At 37.4% G+C, this 25018-nt stretch overlaps 1 protein-coding gene across 6 annotated transcripts in view; it reads right to left on the bottom strand.

Annotated features, from left to right (window-relative positions):
* The window catches only part of DDAH1 (dimethylarginine dimethylaminohydrolase 1), a 259984-nt gene that overhangs the window by 36497 nt on the left and 198469 nt on the right, over positions 1-25018 (bottom strand). For 5 of the 6 annotated variants that reach the window (XM_011956104.1, XM_011956102.1, XM_011956105.1 and 2 more), the window contains one exon: positions 2620-2719. In XM_011956104.1, the coding sequence (XP_011811494.1) occupies positions 2620-2713 (94 nt within the window). In that variant the 5' untranslated portion in view covers positions 2714-2719. Of the gene's footprint in view, positions 1-2619; positions 2720-23558; positions 23661-25018 lie in introns of those variants that run through there. The other variant, XM_011956108.1, reaches the window with a different exon arrangement.

Genomic DNA, 25018 nt, shown 5'->3' with positions numbered 1-25018 from the left:
TCTTAAGTCAGGAGGTGGACACCCAGGTGTTTATTATTGATCTTTAAGCTCTACATAAACATTTTATAACTCTTTTTAAATGTATTCTGTATTTCACAAAAATAAATAAAAGTAGAGGTAAGTAGCTGTCTTTTTAAGAGAAATGGGATTGAAACAATTTTTGCCGGTAGCTGCTTGCTTGACTGACAGATTTCCCAGCAGGAATAGGATTTGGAAAGCAGCTCTCCTTCTGTCCATTTCCTGATTAATTATTAATGAGGCTTTGAATTACAGAGGAAAGAGGACACAGAGCACATAGAAAATGTTACAGACCTTATTTCTTATCTAACTCTTCCTAATCCAAAAATTGAGTGGTAATGGTTGCACAACACTATGAATGTAATTAATGCCACTTGAATTGTACACTTAGTAATGGTTAAAATGGCAAATGTTATGTATGTTTAACCACAATAAAATAAAAGAGATGAAGAAAAGTGAGAAGTAGAAAATAGAAGGCAGGACCACACATTAGGTGTGAATGGGGTGCCAAGGACGTAAAGATATCCCAACATCATCTCAGTTTTGAATAAAGTAACTATTAACACATTAACTTAAGTATTGAATACAACAAATAAAAGTCTACAGGTAGTATCAAAGGCAAGCCTAAATGCTTAGTACCTACTTTGAAGATAGGTCAGAACTACTAGGCTTGAGATGCTAGGGAAAGACCTTTGACCAAAAGAAGAGATTCCTAGTGTAAGCTGCACTTTCACACTGAGGAGATTTTAGGGGGTCTTTTTGGCTCAGCTGCTAAAATAACTAAATGGCTGTGAACACAGCTTGGTTAAGCCATATTTCAAATGTTAACAGTACCTGCTTACAATAAGTTGTTCACTGCATGGCTATGTTCTGATAAAAAAGAGTTACATTGTAAGGAAGTGTGATTTACACATCTAACTTTTCACAAAAGCCTATTTTGTTAGAGAAACAGGCTGTTGTTCTGTACTGTCAAAAAGAATGAAAGTGCCATCAATGGGAGACACAAAGAATATTCTAAGGGGAACTTACTAGGCAGATTCAAAGAATGCCTGAGTCTGCTTGACACACCCAGAGCTAAGAATGCAGCGTAGGCCTTCTTGACTCCTTGTTCTGTGTTCTCAGGGTTCAATGGGCATGCAAACCAAACCCCAGAGATGGATCACTGCATGTGACAGTGGCAGCACAGGTGCAGTACACAACTCCAGGGCATATTATTCATACAATCCCTAACAAGAATGGCGCCCCCAGAGCTGGCAACGTGGTGGCCTCACCCATAGCTACAGTATGTGACACTTAGCAAAGAACTACTTAAATGTCACAGGATAAACACTCCTTCTTCAGGAACATTAATTATGTCCAAAGGTAAGTAATGCAAAACATTATTTTGATATTAAAACAAAAATGGCTATATCTTGGCTATATGTGTATATGAGATTCAATATAAAATTCACATCAGCCAAAATATTAGACTTCCAAGTAGCTTCATGCTTTCAGTGGGTCACTTGGGGCTATATTCCTAAGTCCCTGAGGACCAGCCTTTGCTGTCAGGGCTATACTGGTGAAATGTATTCTCTGACATGTCTGGGAAAATAAACTCTCACTATAAATTAAAATTACTATTGATTATCTTGCTCATCAGTATAACCAGAATGAATTTGGGGACCTGGATTTTACACATGATTTTATACAACACTACTTATATGATAAATGAGTTGAAAAGGTTAAAGGCTAAAATTACTATTTCTTTAGTAGCCATATTACGCATTGTAAAAACTGATTCCAGTTAGATCAATAATAATATTAGCTGTTCATATTTTGTTGAGTTCTGCTATTATTCATCTGGCATTAAGCCAAGTCAATCTGCATAGAAATTATTTAAATCCACCTTGCCATCTGGAAAGAAAATTGTAAATGACACTAATCTTGAATTAAGAATCCTTTAAATACAAACCAGATATACAGTAACACGATGGAAAACTTATAAATTCATGTTGTAGAAGAATAAAGTAGAAGCAAGATACACAGTGGTGATGTACATACCAATAATGTTCTTGTAAAAATATGCAAATGTATACATATGAAGTACTAAAAAGACATATATACTAAATACTAAAGTGATTATATTTGAATAGAAGGTCTTTTTTTCTTATTGTGTTTTTCTGTATTTTCCAATTTTCCTCCATTTAGCATCTATTACTTTGGTAATTAAAACTACTATAATAGGCCGGGCACGGTGGCTCATGCCAGTAATCCTAGTATTTTGCGAGGCAGAGGTGGGCGGATCACCTGAGGTCAGGAGTTTGAGACCAGCCTGGCCAACATGGTAAAATCCCATCTCTACTGAAATACAAAAATTAGCTGGGCATGGTGGCACACACCTGTAATCCCGACTACTCAGGAGGCTGAGGCAGGAGAATCGCTTGAACCCGGGAGGCAGAGGTTGCAGCAAGCCAAGATGGTGCCACTGCACTGCAGCCTAGGTGACCGTGAGACTCTGTCTCAAAAACAAACAAAAAAACACACAAAAAACTATAATAAAATAAGTAAATACAAGCCAAGTATTAAAAATATGCTTGGATAGAAAAATAAATACAACTATACCTGTGAATAAAACATCTCCACCATCTAAAGTTGCATTTTCATCTTTCATCTCTACTATATTGAGCTGAAGTTTTTCTAATGCTTCTTTCATCATGTCAACCTGTTGAAAATAAAATGATTCAGATTAATATACTATAATTTCCTAACAAGAAAAAACCATCCAAAACATCTGAATACTAAATCGTGCTCTCGTGCACACACCCACACACATCCACACTCATATACATCCATTCTTGTGAATATATAGTGTATGACCAGTCATGATCATTTGTAAGAGAATAAATGATCTCTTAGAAATTGCTTATTTTGTTCCCTTCTAGTGTAAGATTGAGTCAATATAGTGTCATTTTTTTTCTGTAGAAAGGCTGAGTAGTTACAATACTGTTGGAGGCTGACTAGTTAAGACACTGTTGAAGTACAACTAGTTAATGCACCATTGGAAGCTGACCAGTTTGGCCACTGTTGGAGGTTGACAAGTTAGGGCAATTTTTAGAGGCCGACTAGTTAGGATATTGCTGGAGTCTGACCAGTTAGCACACTATTGGAGGCTAACCAGTTAGGGCACTGTTGGAGGCTGACTAGTTAGGGCATTTGTTGGAGGCTGACTAGTTAGGAGACTGTTGTAGTCTGACCAGTTAGCACACTATTGGAGGCTGACTAGTTAGGGCACATGAGTCAAGGAAAGTGGGAGGCAAAGCACCCAATTCTCCTACCCTTTCCAGGAAATGAAAGATTCCATTTTAAATCTTATGTAAGTCATTTAGTCAGAATTGTACACACACAGTATAATACATGGAAGGAATATCAATAACTCGTAACTTGAAATCTCAACCCATAGGACAATCATTGTTTCCTATTCAAATATTTTCTAAAATGTCAAAACATCCATTGCTTCTCTGTAAATCGAAACTGTGTTAGTTATATTCAAACAGTTAATATGATTACCCATCTTTTAAAACCTAGTTCCTTAGAGGTGACTAACAAGTTCAACAATTACCATCAAACCAATGAATGTCTGAAAATAAATTTCAGGAATTTCTATGATTCCAGGGCATGTCTAAAGCACAGAGATATTCTGGATTGAATTAAGGACCACTTCTATTGAGGCTGACTTTAATATACGAAATGAATGTGAAACATAACAAATTGAAGCTCACAATTTAATTCAAGTCCTTCCAGCAGCTCAACAAAACAATTTCTGTATTTTCAAAGGTCTGCAAAACCTTTAGGATAGTAAAGACATACATTGAGATGACTTGAATAGGGGCTACGGGAACAAGAGATCACATCACACTGGGCAAAGCAGGTAGTTCTGCCAAAATACAGCATGCTGAGTACACAGTGTGAATTGTCAGTGAAGAGTTTAAGAGACAAAAATAGAGCAGAGCTACTTCTAAAGTAATAAAAATATGGAAATACTTTGACAACAAGCCTGACATTCATGCATTCAAAAAACATTTAAAGAGGATACAAAGTAAAATAAATATATCATCTCATCCTTGTCCTGGAACTCATGTAAAAATTCCACAAACCGGAGTGACTCAGAACAATAAAAAATATTTCCATGGACAAAATGATCTTAATGTTGTAGTAAATACATTCAGTGACCTTTTTTTAACAGCAGAATAGGTTCTCCTATGTAATAGGAAGTGGAACTGTTGCTACAGCATAAAATAAGGAGCAAACACAATATTTACCATGACTTGCTGGGCTACTGTGAACCCAGGAAAACACAACTGTTTCCTTTTGACATCTCCGCTGTCTTTGTCCACGGAAAATTCACTGAGCTTAGGCAGAGATCATGAGAACAGATGTACAGTTACTTTTTGTTTCTATTACTAATGCTACTGCTTCTATTATAACTTAACATTTCAAAGATTACAAGGAGTTGAGCAGTAACATAAATTTTGGTTTGAAAAGTTTGTATGTAACTATGCAACATCTCACCTCAGGAACTGTATTCAATTCTTAAAAGTTAGAGGAGAACAGAAGTAGGGATATATACCAGTTTCAGAAACATTACATCTCTTTAAATGTCCTATGTCTTTGAAAATTAAAGTTTTAGAGGAGAAAATGTTTGTGGTTTTCTTTTCTTCTCTTTTTTTGTTAAATTAAAACAGCTGCACTGACATTAAAAAACAAAAAAACAAAAACTAGCTTTTGTGCATCGGCAGTACTTAAAAAAATTCAATCACATCTATACAAACAGTCATCAGGATAGGTCCATACCACACATGTTGATGATACTACATTACTTTCAGAGTTAAGCACATGGACAAGTTTTTAAAAGATTGTAAACATCAAGTAAACAGTTTTGAGAACTGCAGGGCTATACGGCATCAAATCGGCAATGCTAACCCCAGGGAGATTTCTGGGGAAGAAATGAGAGGCTGAACTCTGCAGGCTGTCCATTGGGAACCACACACTCTTGGCACTGAGGTTGCGTTGAAGCAGACAAATTCAGCTGCAAACAGGCTTGACACATGGGTCCATAGCAAGCCAGCTATTCAGGCAGTTAGAACACTAAATATAACTATAGAAGTGGGAGTTTTTGCAGGAAAAGATCCAAACCATGGGCCTTCAAGAAACTGCCCATTCTGTGGTTACATGGCCATGGTTAATGTTGACTTAATTAACTTCCAAGAGGAAAAAAAATGACCAAATAACACACCCACCTTTCATTGAGACACTAACCCTGCAGTGTGGAACTTAGCATTACTCAGAGAAACCATCAGGACAAACAGGATTAATTCCAACGGCTGAGTTGAATGGGTCATTTTAGCCCACAAAATTAGAAATAAAAAGGGCAAATTAGAAAAACAATCTTACTTAATTCAAGCCTTAGGGTATAAAGTATATACAGTAATTTTCATTCTTTACTCAAAAAATTTACAAGACCTTTCTTCCCTCCCTTTTCATGCTACATGCACTTTGATTTCATCTTAAAATAATGTTATACTCGCATTTTTTGCCCCATTTTTCTCCTCCTACTATTTATCACAGCATAGATTTCTTCTCTGGCCACAGCTGCTTCAGATCACCTCTGCTGCTTCCAGTTCTGCTACTTATTAGCCAGTGTCCTCCGGTTGTTTAATATTCTGAGCCTCGGTTTTCTCATCTTTAAAGTGGGTATTTATTCATTATAGTATCAACTTTTTAGGCTCCTTCTGGTCATTAAGTACATAAAAGTCACACAGTATTTGCTGAATAAATATTTCTTTTATGAATAACAGCTTGTGTATACACAGTGACAGATACTTGCACTGTAAAATTGTTGCACAAGAAAAAAGCTGTTGTTCTTACATTTGGACATGTTTCTTGTGTTTTATCCCTCCATGACAGATCCCATCTGCTTTCCTGTGAATTAAAATTACAGATTTTTTTTTTTTTTTTTTTTTGCAAAGCCAGTATACCAGTTAGAGCACATACATTGAGGATACATTTAAATTTAAATTTAAATAATCCAATTCTGATTTCCTTCCAGCTCCTGGAAACTGTCAAGACATGTGGCAAATTTCTTGTGTAACCTCTGCTTTGAAATAGCCCTTGGAAAGTACTACATAAGGTGGGAAGTGGGCCTGTCTGGTAAGATGTTCCACAGGACTCAAAAGAGCATCAGCTAAAATGATACGGAATGATCATGGTCACTGAGAATATCACCATTCTGAAGGGCCCAATCAGTCTAAAGAATTCTTTCTCTTTCTCAATGCCTGGTCTCCTTCCTTACCTTTCCCTTTCCTACGCTCTTCTTTCCTTCTTTTATGGCTCTCATTTCCATCCTATCATGTTTTCATCATCATCCTGTCTTCTCTTTTCACTCCCTTTAGACCCTCATGGTGAGTGGCAAGAACCAGGGATTAGAATAAAGTCCTTATCACTTATTAGCAATGTGACTTGGATAAATTCACTTCTCCGAGTCTGTTTCTTGACTTGCAAACAGGAATAGTGCTTTCTCTCTAACAGGGATGATGTGAGTAACAAATAAGATAATACATGTAAAACACCTAGCTCAGTGCCTGGCATATTGTGCTCAAAACTAGTAGTTGATGATATTATTATTTTGCCCCAAATTAACTCAGTCCTTTGTTTGGATTTTGGCTACCTTTCAAAAACAAGTAAAAGATAAAAAATACAATTTTCTGTATTAAATAAAACATCTTTTAAGTTCAGTTTTCCTTTTGTTCTTGCAAAATCTCCCTCAAACCTAAAATACTAAAAAAACTCTCCCAAACCCCAAAACTCTCCCTAATATAAAACAAAACAAAAATAAAGCCTTATATAGTTTTACTAGGAAGCTATATTCGTAACTTGTTATAGCACTGTTAGTTTAATACTGTTTATTTCAGGGCAATATTTTCCAGGTGACCCTTTCCAAAACTGACTTTTGCTGTTTATTTTCAATAATGCCCCTTTTGAATGTTTCACATCTTTGTTCTAAATGTTGTGAATGTATTTGTAGGGCCTGGTGAACAGTTCTGAGCTGTGGCTCCTTAAATAATATGCACCAATCTGTTAGCCAAGCTGCTTTCCTTCAGCTGTTTCTGCTGCCAGATACTATGAAATAAACGTGGCCCTCAAAGTTGGCCTGTTTGTGGTTGACGCGTCTCAGTCACCCACAGTTCTGCCATGTGCTGGAAGCTGTGCTATCACCACTATCACCACTATGTTTTCAATGCCTGCTTAAGTTTTCCTGGTTTCTTTGTAACTCATCACATTACAGGAGCTTTAAAATTATAGAATCATCCTATCACTACACTTGTCTGGCTCCAGAGAGTTGAACAGCAGCAACATAGCTTTGTTGGTAGTGAGATAGTTTCATTTCCCAATTTTTTGCTGATTTTGTTTTGCCTTTTAATGTTGAGTGTGACATGTAGATAATGCTAAGGAAGCTGCTCAAGAAGCTGTTGTCTTGGCACATCAAGGCACAGATGGCTTGTAGCTTGCTGATGCATCAAAGTTACTATATTGTCCAAGGTCATATTCAAAAGGCCACATTTTATTTCTTTATGCTACTTTAATCTTCTTAATCAGCACATCTTTGATCACTGGGGCCACTTGCTAGTATACTTGGCTGATTTTATGACATTGCTTAATGTTGTATCACACTTTCACATATATTTTTTCATGTGAATAACATCTCGGTTCAATAAACATTTGGTGGATGTCAACTGTTTTTTTTTTTTTTTTTTCAAATCAGGCTACAATTCTTTTTTTTAAAGCCACAGTGAAATGAATCTAGTGGGACAGATACACCTTCTGAATATATAGTGACAATAAAATGGAATATTTGTTGTGATGCTCACAATAACTCCAAAAAGTAGAAAGGATAGATATTAGTATACCCATTTTATATCTGATTAAACTGAGGCTAAGGGAGGTTAACTGACTTGCTGAGTCAAGCCTCCGGAGCCCATCCTCATTTTCACTTCACTGTGTGATTATGATTCTGCTGAGGTCTTACCATAGAGTGCAGCCCACATCAGAATTGGAGCCCATGCCTTCTGCCTTCCAATTCTGTACATTTAAGTCCACTGGGTATTACAAGATCCTGTGCCAAGGTGACTTGGTATTCCATGACCTCTTCATATCAGAGATAAATGCAATTTCTGTATATGAGGGCCTTAGGATGTTAAGTTATAGAATGATTAAGAACACTAAGTAATATGAACAGAATATATAAACCACACCAACCTGTTTCACCAAGAAAAACCTGCATATTCATTACTACCCTTCGATTTGGAGATGCCTTAGGTTTGGTCAGTGGTTCGTTCCTAAATTTTTCCATATGTGTTGATTACTTTCTTTTCTTTTTTTGAGACAGAGTTTCACTCTTTTTGCCCAGGCTGGAGTGCAATGGCACGATCTCCGCTCACTGCAACCTTCACCTCCCAGGTTCAAGTGATTCTCCTGCCTCAGCCTCCCAAATAGCTTGGATTACAGGCTTGTGCCGCCACGTCCAGCCAATTTTGTATTTTTAGTAGAGATGGGGTTTCGCCATGTTGGCCAGGCCGGTCTCAAACTCCTGACCTTAGGTGTTCCGCCTGTTTCAGCCTCCCGAAGTGCTGGGATTACAGGCATGAGCCACCACTCCTGGCTGTATGGGTCGACTACTAAAACTAGCTAAAACTACCAACAAAAAAGGATCGAACAGACGTTTAATATACCCAATGATCCAGTCTTAAAAATTTATAAATAAAAACATATTGGAATCTTCTTCTATATTCTAATTTTAGGACAAAGTTCTCAGGAGAAATTCAGTTAGCAATGATAACAGCAAACATTTGTATAGTCTTCCTATGTGCCAGGCACTCTGCTATCAACTCATATTAACCTTATTTAACTTTTACAACCTGATGAAGCAAGTACAAGAATTATTTGTTTTATAGATGAGAATACTGGGGCAGAGTAAGTAAATTTGATCAAAGTCTCATAATGAGTAAGCAGAGAGCTGAGATTTCAACTTGCTCTGAAGTTTGTGTTATTCTTTCCTACACAATATTGTTACTAACAAAAAAATTTAGGTATCTACAATGAAATTGAATGGCTGTGAGGAGCTATTGTTCTCTCCAAAACAGATTTTGTTCACTATTATTTATTTATTGAACAAAAATGTGGACTCAGACATTCTGGAGAAATGGAAGGATAGAGGCTACAAATTGCAGCAGTTTGAACTTGCATTTGGTTTCTAGAGAGTCTAAATTTTGCCTTTCTAAGCATACATAAACTAAGGCTAATAAATTTTGGGAGCCACTACTTTCTCATCAGAGTATGAGGAGGAGTTATTTGTGTAAAAATCTATAGATAGTCAACAGTGTATTTTAAATAGTGAGGTTACCAAAGCATAAGGATATGCAGACACACTCCAAACCAAGACATTATATACACTCCAAACAAATGCAATGAATTTAGAGAGATGAGAAGGGTTTCTGCCACACTAGGAGGTATGGTAGGTGGAATTCTAAAATGGTGCCCATGATTGCTGCCCCCTGATGTACATGTCCTGTATAAATCTCTCCCCCTTTGAGTGTGAGTAGGACCTGAAAATATGATGAAGATATCATTTCTGTGATTGGTTACTTTACATAGCACAAGAAATTTTGCAGGTGTAAAGTATCTACTCAGATGACTTGAGTTAATCAAAGGGAGATTACCCTGGGTGGGCTTGACCTAAGGAGAACCCTTAGAAGTGGGTTTAAAGGTTAGAGACAAAGAAGTCAGAGAGATGTTCTGATCTTCTGTTTTGAAGAATGTAAACATCCATGTTGTGAACTGCCTGAAGAGGGCCTACAGGGTGGCCTCTGGGAACTGAGAGCAATTCTCAGCTGGTAGCTGGTAAAAACAACCAACCAACAGATCAAATGGGAGCCTTAGTCCTACAGAAATGGTCAACAGAACTGGAAATTATTTCATCATGACAATCTTTAAAAGTTATCAAAGTCAAATAAATATTAACCTTGTGATTATTCAGAGAACTCATGATTTTATCAAATGGTCAACATGTGTTAAGGTTTAAAACCACTCAGCTCATTCTCCCTCTTATTGAACTTTTGGTTTATAATAACTTTTACATGAATAAGATCTCTTGAAACATTTCCCACAAACTGTTACATATCCATTTCATTTTTTCCCATTGATTTCTTGGATTTCCAAACATATGGGTTTATTTCTAGTGGAAACTGCTAAAAATTAACCAGGATATTTAGCATTTTGGTTTCCATATTGGTAAACGGAGGGAACAAAGCTTAAAAATGAGGTCATTTCCAGCTCTAGACTTCTAAGAGTTGCAGCCCCAGAAAAAATTTTGGAATTTATAAATGTTACTCTAACTGTAATCCTATTTCCCTTCCATAGAATTTACTGAAAATACCCCAGATGGTTACTCATGATTAAAGTATTCTGGTGTTTAACAAATCCAATCAGAGGCAAGAGGTTGGATATACGAATGCAGACAAGATAGGGCAAACCCAAAAGTGGATTAAAAAAACTCCAGAAAGATGGGAGTCCTCAGAGGCAAACAGAAGATTCCACTGCAGTAGGAAACAAAGAGTGTGAGTGTCAACTCAACACTAACTTATGATACTTATATTTTATTTTTTTGGAAGAACCCATCACACAGTTTCTCTAAGACTGCTAATTACTTGCCAGTAGTGAGATAATTATATGACACAGAGAATCTACAATGCTTTTCCTGTAAGACAGATGTCAGGCTCTGCTTATTTACCAACCTCTGTGTATTTTCTTATTTATATTCACATGTAGTGTAGTAGATTTCATCAACTTTGGGTTCATTCCGTAAGTTGGACTGAGCTGTTAAACCCAATCCTAGAGCCCTGGAGTTCTTGATATATGAGATTTTTCATTTCCCTAGCCAATATGAGTTGAGTTTTCTGTTAGCTGCATCTAAAAATAACTCATTTATTCCCATGATCGATCTTAACCTGAGAGAGAAGGATCTAACAAGCTCCAGGCCGATGCTCTGAGACACAGGGTCAAATCATTCTTTCTGCTTTGTCCTACTCCTGATCATATACCTGGGTGCTGCTTTGGTTCTTTTCCCTGGAGTCCTATTCTAGTAACCTATCCCAGAGTAGGGTCCTGCTATGCGCTCTGAGGATTTGAGCAGATGGGCTTCCCCAGGTGATCCCTGTTAGCTTTATCTCCTCAACACACAATCAGTATCAACAAGGTCTGAAGAACTAACCTCTTAACCACTCATAACACTTACTATCATTAATAATAAGTACAATTTATTAAGCTCTTTCTAAGTGCCAAGCATTGTGCTAAGTGATTTTGCATGGATTATGTCATTTAATTATCACCATATTCCTTAAGGTACCTCCCAGTCTAAATCAGTCAAGACAGTTCTGTCTCTTATGCCAGGGACTAGTGCAAGTGACCCAATATTGGCCAGTGAGGGGGTGTCTGTTGAGAGGTTCCTGGAGCCTTTGAAAGAAACATAATTCCTCTTCCTCCCTTGGACATTGTTCTGTATAGATGTTGTACCTGGAACTGGTGAGAACACATCCATCACCAAATATCGCAGGGCAGAGACAGGGAAACAATTTGAGTCTTTGATGACATTTTGAGCTGCTAAATCCAACCCTAGAGCCCTGGAGTTCTTAAGATATGAGATTTTTCATTTTATTAACCAATTTGAGTTTTCTGTTAGCTGCAGCTAAAAGTAACTCATTTATGTATACAACATAATTGACAAGTAGTATCCAAAGAGTCAGTAATAACAGGCCACTTTACAAAACTCATTAAATTCTGATATAGAAACAACTATTAATGGAGGATTTTTTCTTTTTATAGGAATGCACCATGCCATTTATAACCACTTACAACACTAAGACCAAACTACCTATAGAAGACAGTAGATTGTCAAGCTAAAAGCATCCCAGGATTGTTAGTTTATAAAGCACAATTGTTGCAGCTCTGTATATCAGAGCTGGAATTAATGTTTCAACACTCTTCATCTCTGAACCAGTGCTCAGATCCAAAGGGCATATGGCATCTAGGAAGATTAGACAGAAATGTAAAAGGCAAACCCATAGAGCCAGGAGAAATAAAAAGCACTCTGGACAAAACTGGGAAAGATCCCTTTCATTATCTGGAGAGGATACATTGAGAAACTTCCAGAGGTTCAAAGGTCCCGCCATAAAGATGTCACTACAAGACAGTTTCCCGGAAGAAGGCTGGAAGTGACATTTAGCTTTCTAAATGAAAAACAAGGCAGGAGCTCTGCTGGTCTTGTCAGCGCTCTTGATATATAATGTACTAATTCAAGCTGTCCAATTCCTTGTTGACGATATTGACACAATACATGTATTGAGTACTTAAAAGCCACTGACATTCTGTCTGCAGGGGGCAAATAAAAATATGATTTATCACCAAATACCACATGAAAATAAGTGTCAGCTGCCAAAAGACCTGCAAAATTTAGTAGGCTAAAAACCAGGGAACTGACAAGTTTATAAAATTTTAAACTAATTTTCCTGAATGTTGAGAAGCATAAAAATTTGCTGTGCACATCATCCAAAATAAGCACCAGAAATAGTACTTGAAGTGTCCATAATTTTCTGTGAATTCAGAGGAGTCGCATGCTGCCAGACACAAACAGATTAATGTATGGGAAATATTTTGTATGTTCAGTATACAATTAATACATTGTAGGCATTAAGCTGCCCTAAAAGCCTTCTAGCATATCCCTGCTCCCAGCCCAAATGCAGGTCCTGGCTGGGTCAGAGATTCCTTCTGTGTGCCCCTAAGCCTCCCAGGGGACTCTTTTTTTTTTTTTTTTTTTTTGAGACAGGGTCTCACTCTGTCCTCCCTCGACCTCCCTGGCTCAAGCAATCCTCCCACCTCAGCCTCCTGAGTAGCTGGGACTACAGGTGTGTGCCCAATGGCCATTTTTTTTTTTTTTGTAGAGATGGGGTCTCCTTATGCCGCCCAGGCTGGGGGCATTCTATCAACAAGTTCTGGCCCCTAGCTGACTCTCTGTATATGTTTACTGAATGAATAGCTGAACAACTTTGTAAGTCAGACAGAATTTCTGGAAATGTTATAAACAAGTATAAGGCAAAAAAAATCCACCTTGTTTAGACAAGGCATAGCCACGGCAAGAGCCATACAACCTGTGTGACCTCTTTTAAACAACTCTTATGACATTTCAAGGGTGGGCAGATTCATCTTTATTTCTAAAAACCTGCAGATGAGAAAACTACCATTGGCCTATTTGTCTCAATAATCACTAACCACCACTCATCTCCAATAATTCTATTCATTCGCTTAGTCATTCAACAAACATTTATTCAACATTTTCAATATACTTGGCACTATTCTAGGTTCCGAGAATACATCAGTGAAGACAGAAGAGCCCTGTGTATATTCTGGTGAGGATATGGAGAGATAGGCAATAAATAATAAACATTAAAAATATTAGTGGTAAGTGCTATGCAGTTATTTAATTGAGGAGATGTGACATAAAATGGCTAGGGTAGTTACTGTAGTTTGGAAGGTCAGGAACAGCCTTTCTGAAAGTGTGTCATTTGTGCTGATATCTGAGTGACCAAAAGGACCAACTCTGTTCCCCATAGAAAGAATGTTCCAACAAGAGCCAGTGCAAAGGCTCTAAGGTAGGAACAAGCTTAACGTGTTCAAGGAACAGGAAGACAGCTAGCACGGTGCTAAAATGAAGAGGGCAAGTGTTATGGGCTATGTGTCTCCTCAAGATTCATATGTTGAAAACTCCCAGGACTTAAGAATGTGAATGCCTTTAGAGATAGGGTATTTAGAGAGGTAATCAGGCTAAAATGAGGTCATTAGGATGAGCCCTAATCCATTATGACTGGTGTCCTTATAAGAAGAGCAGACTAGGATAGAGAGACATAGATGAAAGGCCACGTGAAGACACAGGTGGCCATCTGCAAGCCAGGCAGAGGCCTCCGAAGAAACCAACCCTTCCAATACCTTGATCTCAGACTGCTAGCCTCCAGCGTTGTGAGAAAATATATCTCTGTTATTTAAGCTGTCCAGTCAGTGATACTAGCAAACTAATACAGCATGTTACCAGATAAAGCTGGGGTTGAGGATGGGGTTAGCTCATGCCGGACTTGGTAGACTTGCAAAAAGAATTGGAATTTTAAGTATTATTGGAAGTCACTGGAGAGTTTGCAGGAAGGGAGTGATATAATTTATGAATTCTAGATAGCTGCATCGTAGAAAATGGATTGGAAGGCACAAATGGAAACAGAGAACTTAGTCAAAAAGCAATTGCAGTAGTCCAAGTGAAAGACAATGGTGGTCAGCACAAGTGTGGTGAGAGTGGAGACAAAGAAAGTGCTGAATTTGGAATGTGTTTTGGAGGGCTGACAGAAGTTGGTGGACTGGATGTGGTGGTGAAGGAAAGGAAGGGCCCAGGGTGACTTAGATTTTTGTCTTGAGCAATTGAGTGGGTAGGTGTACTGATTTCTAATATGAAAAATTCTGGGGAGAAGCAAGGTTGTAGAGAAAAAATTCAAGAACTGTGTGGCCATGTTGAGTTTGAAATAACTTCTAGGTATTCAAATGGAGAGATCAAGGGGAGTAGTCAGAACCAGAAATAAAAATTGGGAGTCAATGATACAAAAAGGTACTTAAATCTAAGAGACATTAGAAGAGCTAACTCAAACCATGATCTGCAGGAAGTGATGTGAGGAAACTTGCCTTGTCCATTAATATTAACAATACTATTCTAACAAAAAGACTCCAGGAGACAGTTCTCATTCATTAGTGTTGCAAAGTTTGGTAGCTGTTTGCAGCAATGGATGCAAAAATCCCCCTTTGGCAGGGAGAGCTACTTAATGTACATTCATTATGATTGCACCAATACCATCTAGGTAAAGGTCCGGAAACAAATGAATGGATTGTAATGAACTTTCCAGAGGTAATAGGTAGTGAGGTCATCAAGCGCTACTTCTTGCCACTTGCCTATACATTTTCCTGTTAAATTCAGTTTTGTAGATGCTATATAAAATACAGCAGTAAAGCTGGGCACAGTGGCACATGCCTGAAGCCTCACTACTTGGGAGGCTGAGGTGGGGGGATCCTTTGAGGCCAGCAGTTTGAGGCTGCAGTGCACTATGTTCACACCTGTGAATAGCCACTGCACTCCAGCCTGGGCAACATAGTAATACTGTGTCTCAAACAACAACAACAAACAACCATACCGGTAGCATAAGATTTTATTCTTTCAGAAATCATCAATTTTGAAATTATGATCACTTGAATTGGAGACAAGGTGAAGTGCATTAAGCAAATCAATAGTGTAGGCAAGGCTATATAGCAAGAACAACTTTCAAACACATTTCAGATCAGTCAGTCCAAAATACATTCACACTATATAGCACCATAGGACTAAATGAACGTTGCTGTGCTAATTAAAACACATTTGTATTCACTTATTCAAGTAGGTCCCCTAAAGATCTGAACTGAGAAACACTTCATTAGTATACCCTCAATGATTGCTGCATGAGTAAGGCTGCATTTCTTTTAAAAATATTGTATTTGCTAATTTTTCACCAATTGTGGAGCTTTCTCAACAACTGGTGCAAGTTGGTGCTTTTTTTGACTGTTCTACCTTGCCCCAGGTTTGAACATGACATGCAAGATGGTTTTTGGAACACTGGGATAATTTCTGGGGGGGAACTTTGGTGCTTATTTTTTTCCTTCCTAGTCCTTAGCTTTTTTGTGTGTTATTAAAGGCTTCATTAGAGATGGTTGTGAAAGGCTCTAGTCAGGATAAGCAGAGTGCATAGTAATTAATTCTGAGAAGCTGCCTTCTGATTCCAGGCTGAAGCATGGCAAATGATTTTGCAAATATTCACCCTTTGTCATATGTTCATACATTTGCTTCTCTTGGAACTTGTTTAAAATATGTTAGTGAAAAAACACCAGCTGAGTATTTGGATGCTTATAAGTATTAAACAAAGGCTCATTTCCAACCATAGTTGTACAAAATGGCTAGTTTCAAGAAATTGTCCTTGGTTATGATAACTGTCCATGTTCTAACACCGTGTTAAAAAATAGTGAAGAATTTTTCTTCACTGTTATCAAATCTGGGCATCCTCGGCTGGAAAAGACCGGAACAGTTCAACAGTATTTTCCCAATAGAAACATTCCAGTCAATATTCTACCAAGGAAAACTAATTATCATCTAGCTAATGAGTTTGCCTTTCCCAAATTACTTTGAAAAATATGGTAAGCCATATTTTTCTTGCCATTATAGTTTTGCCATTATAGTTTTTTCTCCTTTTTTAAAAAATGTTGGTTTTACTTCTAATTTATCAGTAAATATTAACTAATTTTTAAGTAAAACACTCATTGGAGGAATAACCATTAGGAATATAACACAGAAGGTACTTCATATCTGGTTTTGAGTAATACTCGAAGTACAATAACCTTAACACCATCTAGATTCTCTTCCTATGAGGCAGAGCATAATGAAATTAGATTCTCATAAATGTCACTGCCCCCTATTTATTGTCTTTTTCCTTGAACCAAGGCAGAGCTGGCTAGGATCCATTGTCTCTCAAGCAGATTTATTATAGATTGGGTGCATTCCATTTCAGAACAGGAATGTGCTTGTTATGAAATGTACAAAGCTTATAGTCGAACAAAGCACACAATCTGTTGGCAAAACACCACTTAGTTTAATAGTGGGTATAGTCTGTAAAATTTTCTGAAGTATCTTAACTAAATTTAATATTATATAAGTTGATATTCAAATCTTGAAATAAGTCCCTAGTGAACACAGTTCTGTTTATGCTATCAAAACTAAATTCATTTCAGTATTATGCAAATATATAACTGAAGTATTTCTTATTGACATGATATAGTTAGCTAGATTTTTCTTGTTGCTTCACTTTCTCCTGGATGGTACCACATGAACTTTGAAAACTAGATAAACTCAGGTCTTCAGGGCATAATGTAACATACTTTAGTGCTCAATGTCATTTAGTATCTGTGCAGTGAACTAAAGAGTATCTGATATGGTTTGGCTCTGTATTCCTAACCAAATCTCATCTCAAATTGTAATCCCCATGTCCCACGTATCAAGGGAGGGACCTGTACAATCCCCAAGCATTGAGGGAGGGAGGTTATTGGATCATGGGGGCAGTTTTCCCCATGCTGTTCTCATGATGATGAGTGAGTTCTCACAAGATCTAATGGTTTTATAAGTGTTTGACAGTTCCTCCTTCACACACGCTCTTTCCTGTTACTTTGTGAAGAAGGTACTTGCTTCTCCTTTGCCTTCTGCCATGATTTCAAATTGCCTGAGACCTCCCCAGCCATGCGGAACTGTGAGTCAAACCTCTTTCCTGTATAAATTACCCAGTCTGCGGTAGTATCTTTATAGCAGTGTGAAAAAAGACTAATATGGTATCCTTATAAATACCCAGGGAGAAACTAAGAGACAGTAAATATCCAGGGAGAAACTAAGAGACAGCTCTAAGAACAAAAAGAATGTGGGCAAATTTAGCAGTTAAAAGACACAAAAAACTAAGATTACAACAATTTGTTTTTAAAGTATGCCTGTTAAGTATACCTTTTTAGTTAAGTCTAAAAGGAAATGTGCAAAAATGGAAAGAGCTGTGGTTGGCTGGCGGAAAATGGTTGATGTGACGCTGGTGGAAGAAGTTAAGAGATACTTGGGATCCCAAAGCCTAAATATTAAAACTTCATCCACTGCCTACAACTCCAGTAACTATTGCTCATTCTGATTCTCAAGGCAGGGGACACAGCTCGTCAATGCATACTTTCTATTACTCTAAACATCCAAATACTAACGTGACTCTGGATATGGGAGACTGGACCACTGGAAGCTGCATCACCGGAGTCTTTTTTGCTTGGGTTATCCACCCCTGGTTCACCTGTGGTCTACTCCATCCAGGCTCTCACTGAGTCCCCATACTTCCCTGGACTCTTATTTTAGACTGAACTTGAAACAGCCCCAGACCAACTTTTTCTCCTACACGACCTATTTCTAGTCCATGTAAACACTTCATATCCTTTGTTCACAAACTCTGGCAGTGCAGCTATGACCAACACAGTAGCACTTTCTTGGCTTCCTACCTAACCTGTTAGTCACCAGCTGCTAATCCTCTATATCTCCCAGACACCTATCCTTGGTGTTTCCAAACTGCAAAAATATATTTAATCTCTCTGAGGGGTTTATTTAAAGCCCACTCTCTCTGGACTTGAAGTGAAAAAGGTAACACATCCCATCCCACAAATTTAATGTAGAGAAATTAGAAAGTATAGATAAGTCAAAACCATTAAAAATGTTTGTAATTCCAACACCTATGCATAGATAACACTTACTGTTAATAATCTATCACACAAACTTCAACACATTCCTATTAAGTATTTTTATGAGAATTTTTTTTGCTCATACTATTATAAAATTATCCTATAAGCACAAATACAGTTAAATAAAGCACAGGACACTAAATTTAAATTCATACTATTTAAATTGAGACTGCTTTAAATTAGATTTTCTGAAAAAAAGTTATCTTCTGAAAACAGTCTTTTGTTGTTAGGTAACTGCAAATAAAATAAGTAAAGCTCCTTGTATTGAATTTTAGAGTACTTCAAGACTGAACCCAAAGCAGAGATACAGACTTTTATGGTGGTAATAGAATTTGAGAAGTTTATTAAAAAATTAAATATTTAAAGAAATACTCCAGGATCAATTAGGATAGGTGTTAAAAATTGAGGACAAAAAGCAATTCACAGAGTGTTTCACAATTCACAGAGTGTTTCTTCTCTAAATATGCATGAATCAACCAGAGATAGAACAAAATAAAAATATTTAGCTGCCAAAAAGAAATTGTTCTGAGACATCAGCACAGGTTTTCTTCTGTGGTGATACCAAGTTTTTAGGTCTTGTAGCAAATGTTGAGAAAGTAACCTTACAACTGCAAAGTAATCATTGGATGTTGCACAGAGAGAGGTCCCTCTGTTCTCTGTGGATATACAGAGCACACCCAGAATGCACCTGGTCAACTTGAGCCCTCATTATCTTGAAGACACCTGATATTCCATAAGACTAGATGAGGCTGCCAGCTCCTTGTCCACACTGACTACATGCCATGTACCTCATTTTATAACTAAAAAGGATTTAAAATTCATGAAGCTTGTTGAAAGCTCAACTGTCACATTCTACTCATTCCAAAGTGTATGGGAAAAAGAGGAGAACAGACATTTCAACTGAAGCCATTATTGTGCTTGAATAGCCATATTCCATTAAATTGCTAATAAACCTTCTAGACGATGTTGATCACATCAACCATACAGTTGCATTCCTTTCCTTTATACCAACTTGCCCAGTTTCATTCTATGCAGTATTACTCTTTCTGTGCCCTTTATTCCAAGGTTGCCCAGAATTCAAAGCTCTTATTCAGTAAGTTTGTAATCCAGTTTAGTATGCTATTAACAGAATTCTTTAGAGGAGATCATGGAAAAAGAAACTCAAACTTATTTTTGGGTCAATGACCAACCTTAAGGGAAACACATATTAAACCAGTTTAAAGAAAAAGGTCAGGATCCATGAGGTATTAAGGAAAAAAGGGAAGAAAAAACATTCATTTCCACAATTTTCCAACATTCCTTAAAAATAAAAACAAGCCCAAGCATGGAATGGCAAGGCCCTGGTGCCCCTGTACTAATGGTGGTGGACAATACTGCTATTCATGGGAAGTGAGAAAGCAAAGGTCTTTCCTCAACACCCGGGAAGTTTTGGCTTCCCTTACCTTCATTTATTCTGGGGTTCAAATTAGAACCTTATAAATCTTACGTTTGCCTCTCAGAGCTAATAGTAACACAATGGCTTAAATGCTTTAAAGTTTGCTTTTTAATAGCATAACTAGTTAACCGCCTCTATTGTAAATGGCTTATTAAGCCACTCCTATTAGGGTGTTAACTACTGAAAATATGTAAAGCTGAATAGATACCGTATGGAATTAGGCATTTAAAAATAACTAGTGCACTATTTACACTACCTGCCTGATGAGCAGTTTATCCCCCATTTAGATATTAACTGAAAATATGTAATGGGAAAAAATAAAGTTAAGGAAACAGATGTGTTAACCTTAAAATTCTTTCATCAAACAGCAAAGTTATTTCTTATAATTTTTAAATTCTATATCCATCTTAGAGCCTTAGAAGAAAGTCTAAGTCTCTCCAAATTCAGGGTACCAAATGCTTGCCTCTATCCAGGCAGTTTTCCAGTGAGCAGAGTTGGAAAAGCTTTTCTTTTCACAGGGTAACTGGTTTGGAATAAGCTGCCTGTGTATCCAGAATGGTTTTTTGGTGTTTTTTTTTTTTAGCAAAATCAAGCTGGACAAAAGTGAAATTCACTCCCTGGATTACCTTATGATGATGAAAATATTTGTGTCTATTTTCTTAGAGTTCCCAAGATTAGGCAAAATAAAAAAAAAATTTTCCTGCAGCTTCCCTGCTGAAATACCTTAGTGAGAATGCATAAAAACCAACTCTAAATGATGCACAAAGCAACTGAGAGTAAGTAAATGTTAAAGCAACAATAATATGATTCGACACAAATGAGTAATAGCCCCAACATAAAAAGCTGCAAAATTACAGTACTTTTACAACCCATCTGAAACAGCAAAACACAGTGTTACTTTACCAAATATTAACTGATCACCTAATGTATGTCAAAGCTACATGCAGGTATCTGTGTGGTAAATTTCTGGACTGGGGAATTAAATGAAAAGAAACTAGCACAGGATATTTAGTTCACAGAATCATGAAAGGTAAAACTCACAAGAGACGTTTGTGTTCATACAGCTTAGGTGACCAATTCCCACCAGGTTGGCATGACTCTCCCCTGCCAGAGGCAGAAGCAGGATTAGAACCCAAGTCCCCTTGTTTACAGTTTAACAAGATTCCTGATGAACTAAAAGTGGTTTTGATATGAAAAGCCAATGTTAAGACTACGAGTAGAAAGTTGTTTCTACTTTTAAAGTTTTAGAATCATTAATACATTATTAATTATATATACATATATATTTAAATTGTCTTCTAGACGCCAAGCACAAATTACCAGATTTCATTTAAAGTTTTCATATTGGCTGGAATTTCATCATTTCATGGCATCAAACGAGGAACCATCTGCCATCTAACCAAACCCAAAGGCCACAAAATAAATGTGGCTTGCACTGAAAAACAAGAGTGAGGACCATGGTCCTCTGTGATATTAGGCAGGCAGGTACATTTTTAGAGGTTTCTATACAATTCAAAGTTAATGGTCTAGGTGTTTTTTAATTGGTATTGATAAGGAAAATGTAAAAATCAAAGCGATTTACAATGTCTGCTAGACTTTCCTTCACAGATTGTTTCAGGAAGCAAAACATCTTCCTTTTTCCTTCTCCCCCTCATCCCCCCACCCCTATACAAGTTGACACACACACACACACACACACACACACACATATTCAGTAAAACTTTTGAGTAATCCATTTGATGACTGAAGATTTGGCTTCCCAACTAAATTGATAACCTCTCTTCCTCTTCATTAATATTTGAAGGCTGCCCACCTAAAGAACTGGAAAATATATAGTACAAACTGTAACACAATTTTTGTATTTGATCTCTAATTTCTGACAGCTGAACACTTGGCAAATGTGTATATAACATGAGCATAAAACGTGTCATATGAGTAAAGTTTTCAGCATGAATATGAGGTAATAAAATAATTAGACTAATTTTTATACATGATTTATTGGACTTCATTCCTTATTTCAATCATATTTTGCATACTGCCGTTTTATGAAGGACATAAGTAAAAGACTATTCTGTTCAATACAAATGGTATCAAATTTTGAAAACCAAAAAGGGCTAAAAGAAGTTAATGAGGGTAAATGGAATCACCCCTATTAAAGGTAAAGTGATAGAGAGCAGGTGTAAGCTATTATGAGGAGGCCATTTTTTTATCTCCTCCTCCTCATGGTTTCTCCCTAAATATGCCAAAATGAAAATCTTAGCTTTGGTTATGTGCTTAGCATGTCTTCATTAATAAAAATTTCTAGTAATGTAATGGAAAGAGGATTGTACTCTGCTATAGAAGGCAGAAAAAGTAATAGTAAATGAGTACTCTCTCTATGGAACCTGGGATTTTTAATTTTTTATTGTTTTTTTGAGACAGGATCTTGCTTTGCCACCCAGGCTGGAGTGCAAAGGCACAATCACAGCACACTGCAGCCTTGACCTCTGGGATTCAAGAGATCCTCCCATCTCAGCCTCTCTAGTAGCTGGGACCACAGCATGTGCCATCACATCCAGGTAATTTTTGTATTTTTTTGTAGAGACAGGTTTTCACCATGTTGCCCAGGCTGGTCTCAAACTTCTGAATTCAAGTGATGTACCCACCTTGGCCTCCCAATGGGCTGAGATTATAGGGATGAGCCACCATGGCTGGCCCTCTGGGATTCTTTTTAACAAGTGGAAATCCTAGCAAACAAAATGCCTTATTCTATTCTTGCAAATGAAGTAAGCATCCAGACAGGTGTTTTGTGACATCACTAAGCAAGTATAACAGGAAAAGGCACTGTACATTTATATGAAACCCTACAGAAAATGTATAGTGACAGGTAGGGATAATGAGGCACAGCTAAAATTCTAAATTAAAAATATTTCTGAAGGCAAATTTCAAAAAGCTTTTTACCTTTACCATTTCTAAATTTCCTAATGTGCTTTAAATGCAAAAATATGTCTTAGGTCAGGCACATAGATACTAAAATAGAACTTAATCTATTGCTCCATTATAAGTGAATACATTATTTCCATTATGGTTTATTTGTAGCAAGTTTTGTTTTTAACCTCAAGGGAATCATATAATATTAAGGGATGTAAGTAGCCTTATAGAGAATTATCCAGTCCCTTGTTTTCACAGATGAACAAACTGAGGCCCAATTGAACCTCTTGTTCAAAGCCACCAGCTAGTTATATTTCAGAGCTGTGTCTTCTGTCTCCCAGGGCAGGGAGCATGTGCTCTTTCCATCACATCCACAGCATCGGACTTCCACTAACTGGCTGCAATAGCTATAGTCAATAATGGTGCCCTACTATGCTCTCTTCCTGGATGACCTAATATTTAAGCTTCTTAACAAATCTATGAATTACATAATATTTGAACCACTATTCTACAGAAAGGAAACTGAGGTACTGAACACTTATGTAACTCGTGAGTCAGCCTCCAGAGCCACACCACACACCCACTCTTCACCATTATACTACTGTTCACTGTTCTCTTCTTTTCCAAGGCATTTGTTGACCCTATGTATTCACTGTACTCTAAACTGAACTTTATTTCCCAAACCTGCTGGCATCCTTACTTTCCAACTCAGTTAATGTCATCACTGTCCTCTTTAATCACCAACCTTGGAATCTTAGGTCATCTTTGACTCCTTCTGAGTTCCTCACCCTTTTCCATGTTTCTACCACTGGAAAGGCTCTTGAACCCATGTACACTGCAATTTCCTAACAAAAGGCCTCATTTCCTGTTGCCTGAATGATTGCAAAGCCTCCTAGCTCATCTCCTTCTAACAGCTGTCCCTTCTCAAATTCATAACACACACTGGAGCCACAGTAATTCTGCCAAAACAAGAGAGCTCATTGGTTTAAAAACCCAAGCTTACCTAACATTCTCGGTTACATCTTTCTTTTAAGCGTATGAAGTTTTCTTTTTCTTTCTCAATCTTTTCCTTGAAGCCTTATACAATTGTGTGAAGTTGGTATTATTTTCCCTATTTAACAGATGATGAACCAGACCCTATGACATTAAGTAATGTTTAGTAGAGAATTTAAAAACTTATAAATTCTGTTATGTAAAAATGTAACTTCATTTTCTTATAGCTAGATAATCTGGGTAAACACAGACAAGTCCAGTAATTTCTCAATTATTTCAAATTCCAACTCAGTTAAATTCAGGTCCATCCCCTTCTCTCCACTGCTTTCTTCCTAGGTGACATTCACAATGAGTATTTACCCAGCATTTTGTGCTGGCATCTTTCAGGATGTACAATCATCCCAACATAGTCTCAGATTCTTGGTCTCTGGCACTGGTGTAGCTGAAATGGTGACACTCCCACTAGCCTCTGGTTACATGATCCATGCTGCCTTGTGTAGTCACATATTATTTGTGATAACAAACAAGGTAAGGATTGGTAAGGATCAGAGGTAATCAGAGGTAATGTATAATATGTAGAAAAGTGACTCGCACAAGGCCTGTTATTTACAATTCTGAAAGCCCACAAAGTTCTGAAAACCAAGCGTTTTTTTTTTTTTTAATTTAGTGCCTGAACTACTTTGGTAGCAAAACCTGACTACATATGAAAGTTTTACAGACTTTATCTCATCTAGAATGAACAGTCATAGGTTTTACTGCACATATATTAATGTGGTTGATTAAAGGGTGCTATCTTAGACTCATCTGGGTGTGTTATGAAATATGGTTGACATACTCATTTACTTTCAAAATATAAAACATTATAAATTTTGAAACACATCTGGTGCTCTGGGTTTCAGAGGAGAAACTATAGACCTGAAAGATATATTCTGGCCAAGCATGGTGGCTCATGCCTGTAATCCCAGCACTTTGGGAGGCCAAGACAGGTGGATTACCTGAGGTCAGGAGTTCAGGACCAGCCTGGCCAACATGGTGAAACCTCGTCTCTACTAAAAGAGTACAAAAATTAGCTGGGCGTGGTGGTGGGCGCCTGTAATCCCAGCTACTCAGGTGAGACAGGAGAACTGCTTGAACCTGGGAGGTGGAGGTTGCAGTGAGCTGAGATCACTGTACTCCAGCCTGGGTGACAAGAGCAAAACTCCGGCTAAAAAA

This window comes from Colobus angolensis, unplaced genomic scaffold (assembly GCF_000951035.1).
Source record: "Colobus angolensis palliatus isolate OR3802 unplaced genomic scaffold, Cang.pa_1.0 Scaffold41, whole genome shotgun sequence".
NCBI classification, from domain to species: domain Eukaryota; kingdom Metazoa; phylum Chordata; class Mammalia; order Primates; family Cercopithecidae; genus Colobus; species Colobus angolensis.
The sequence above is the reverse complement of the archived record's forward strand: the minus strand, read 5'-3'. Positions and strand labels throughout refer to the sequence as shown.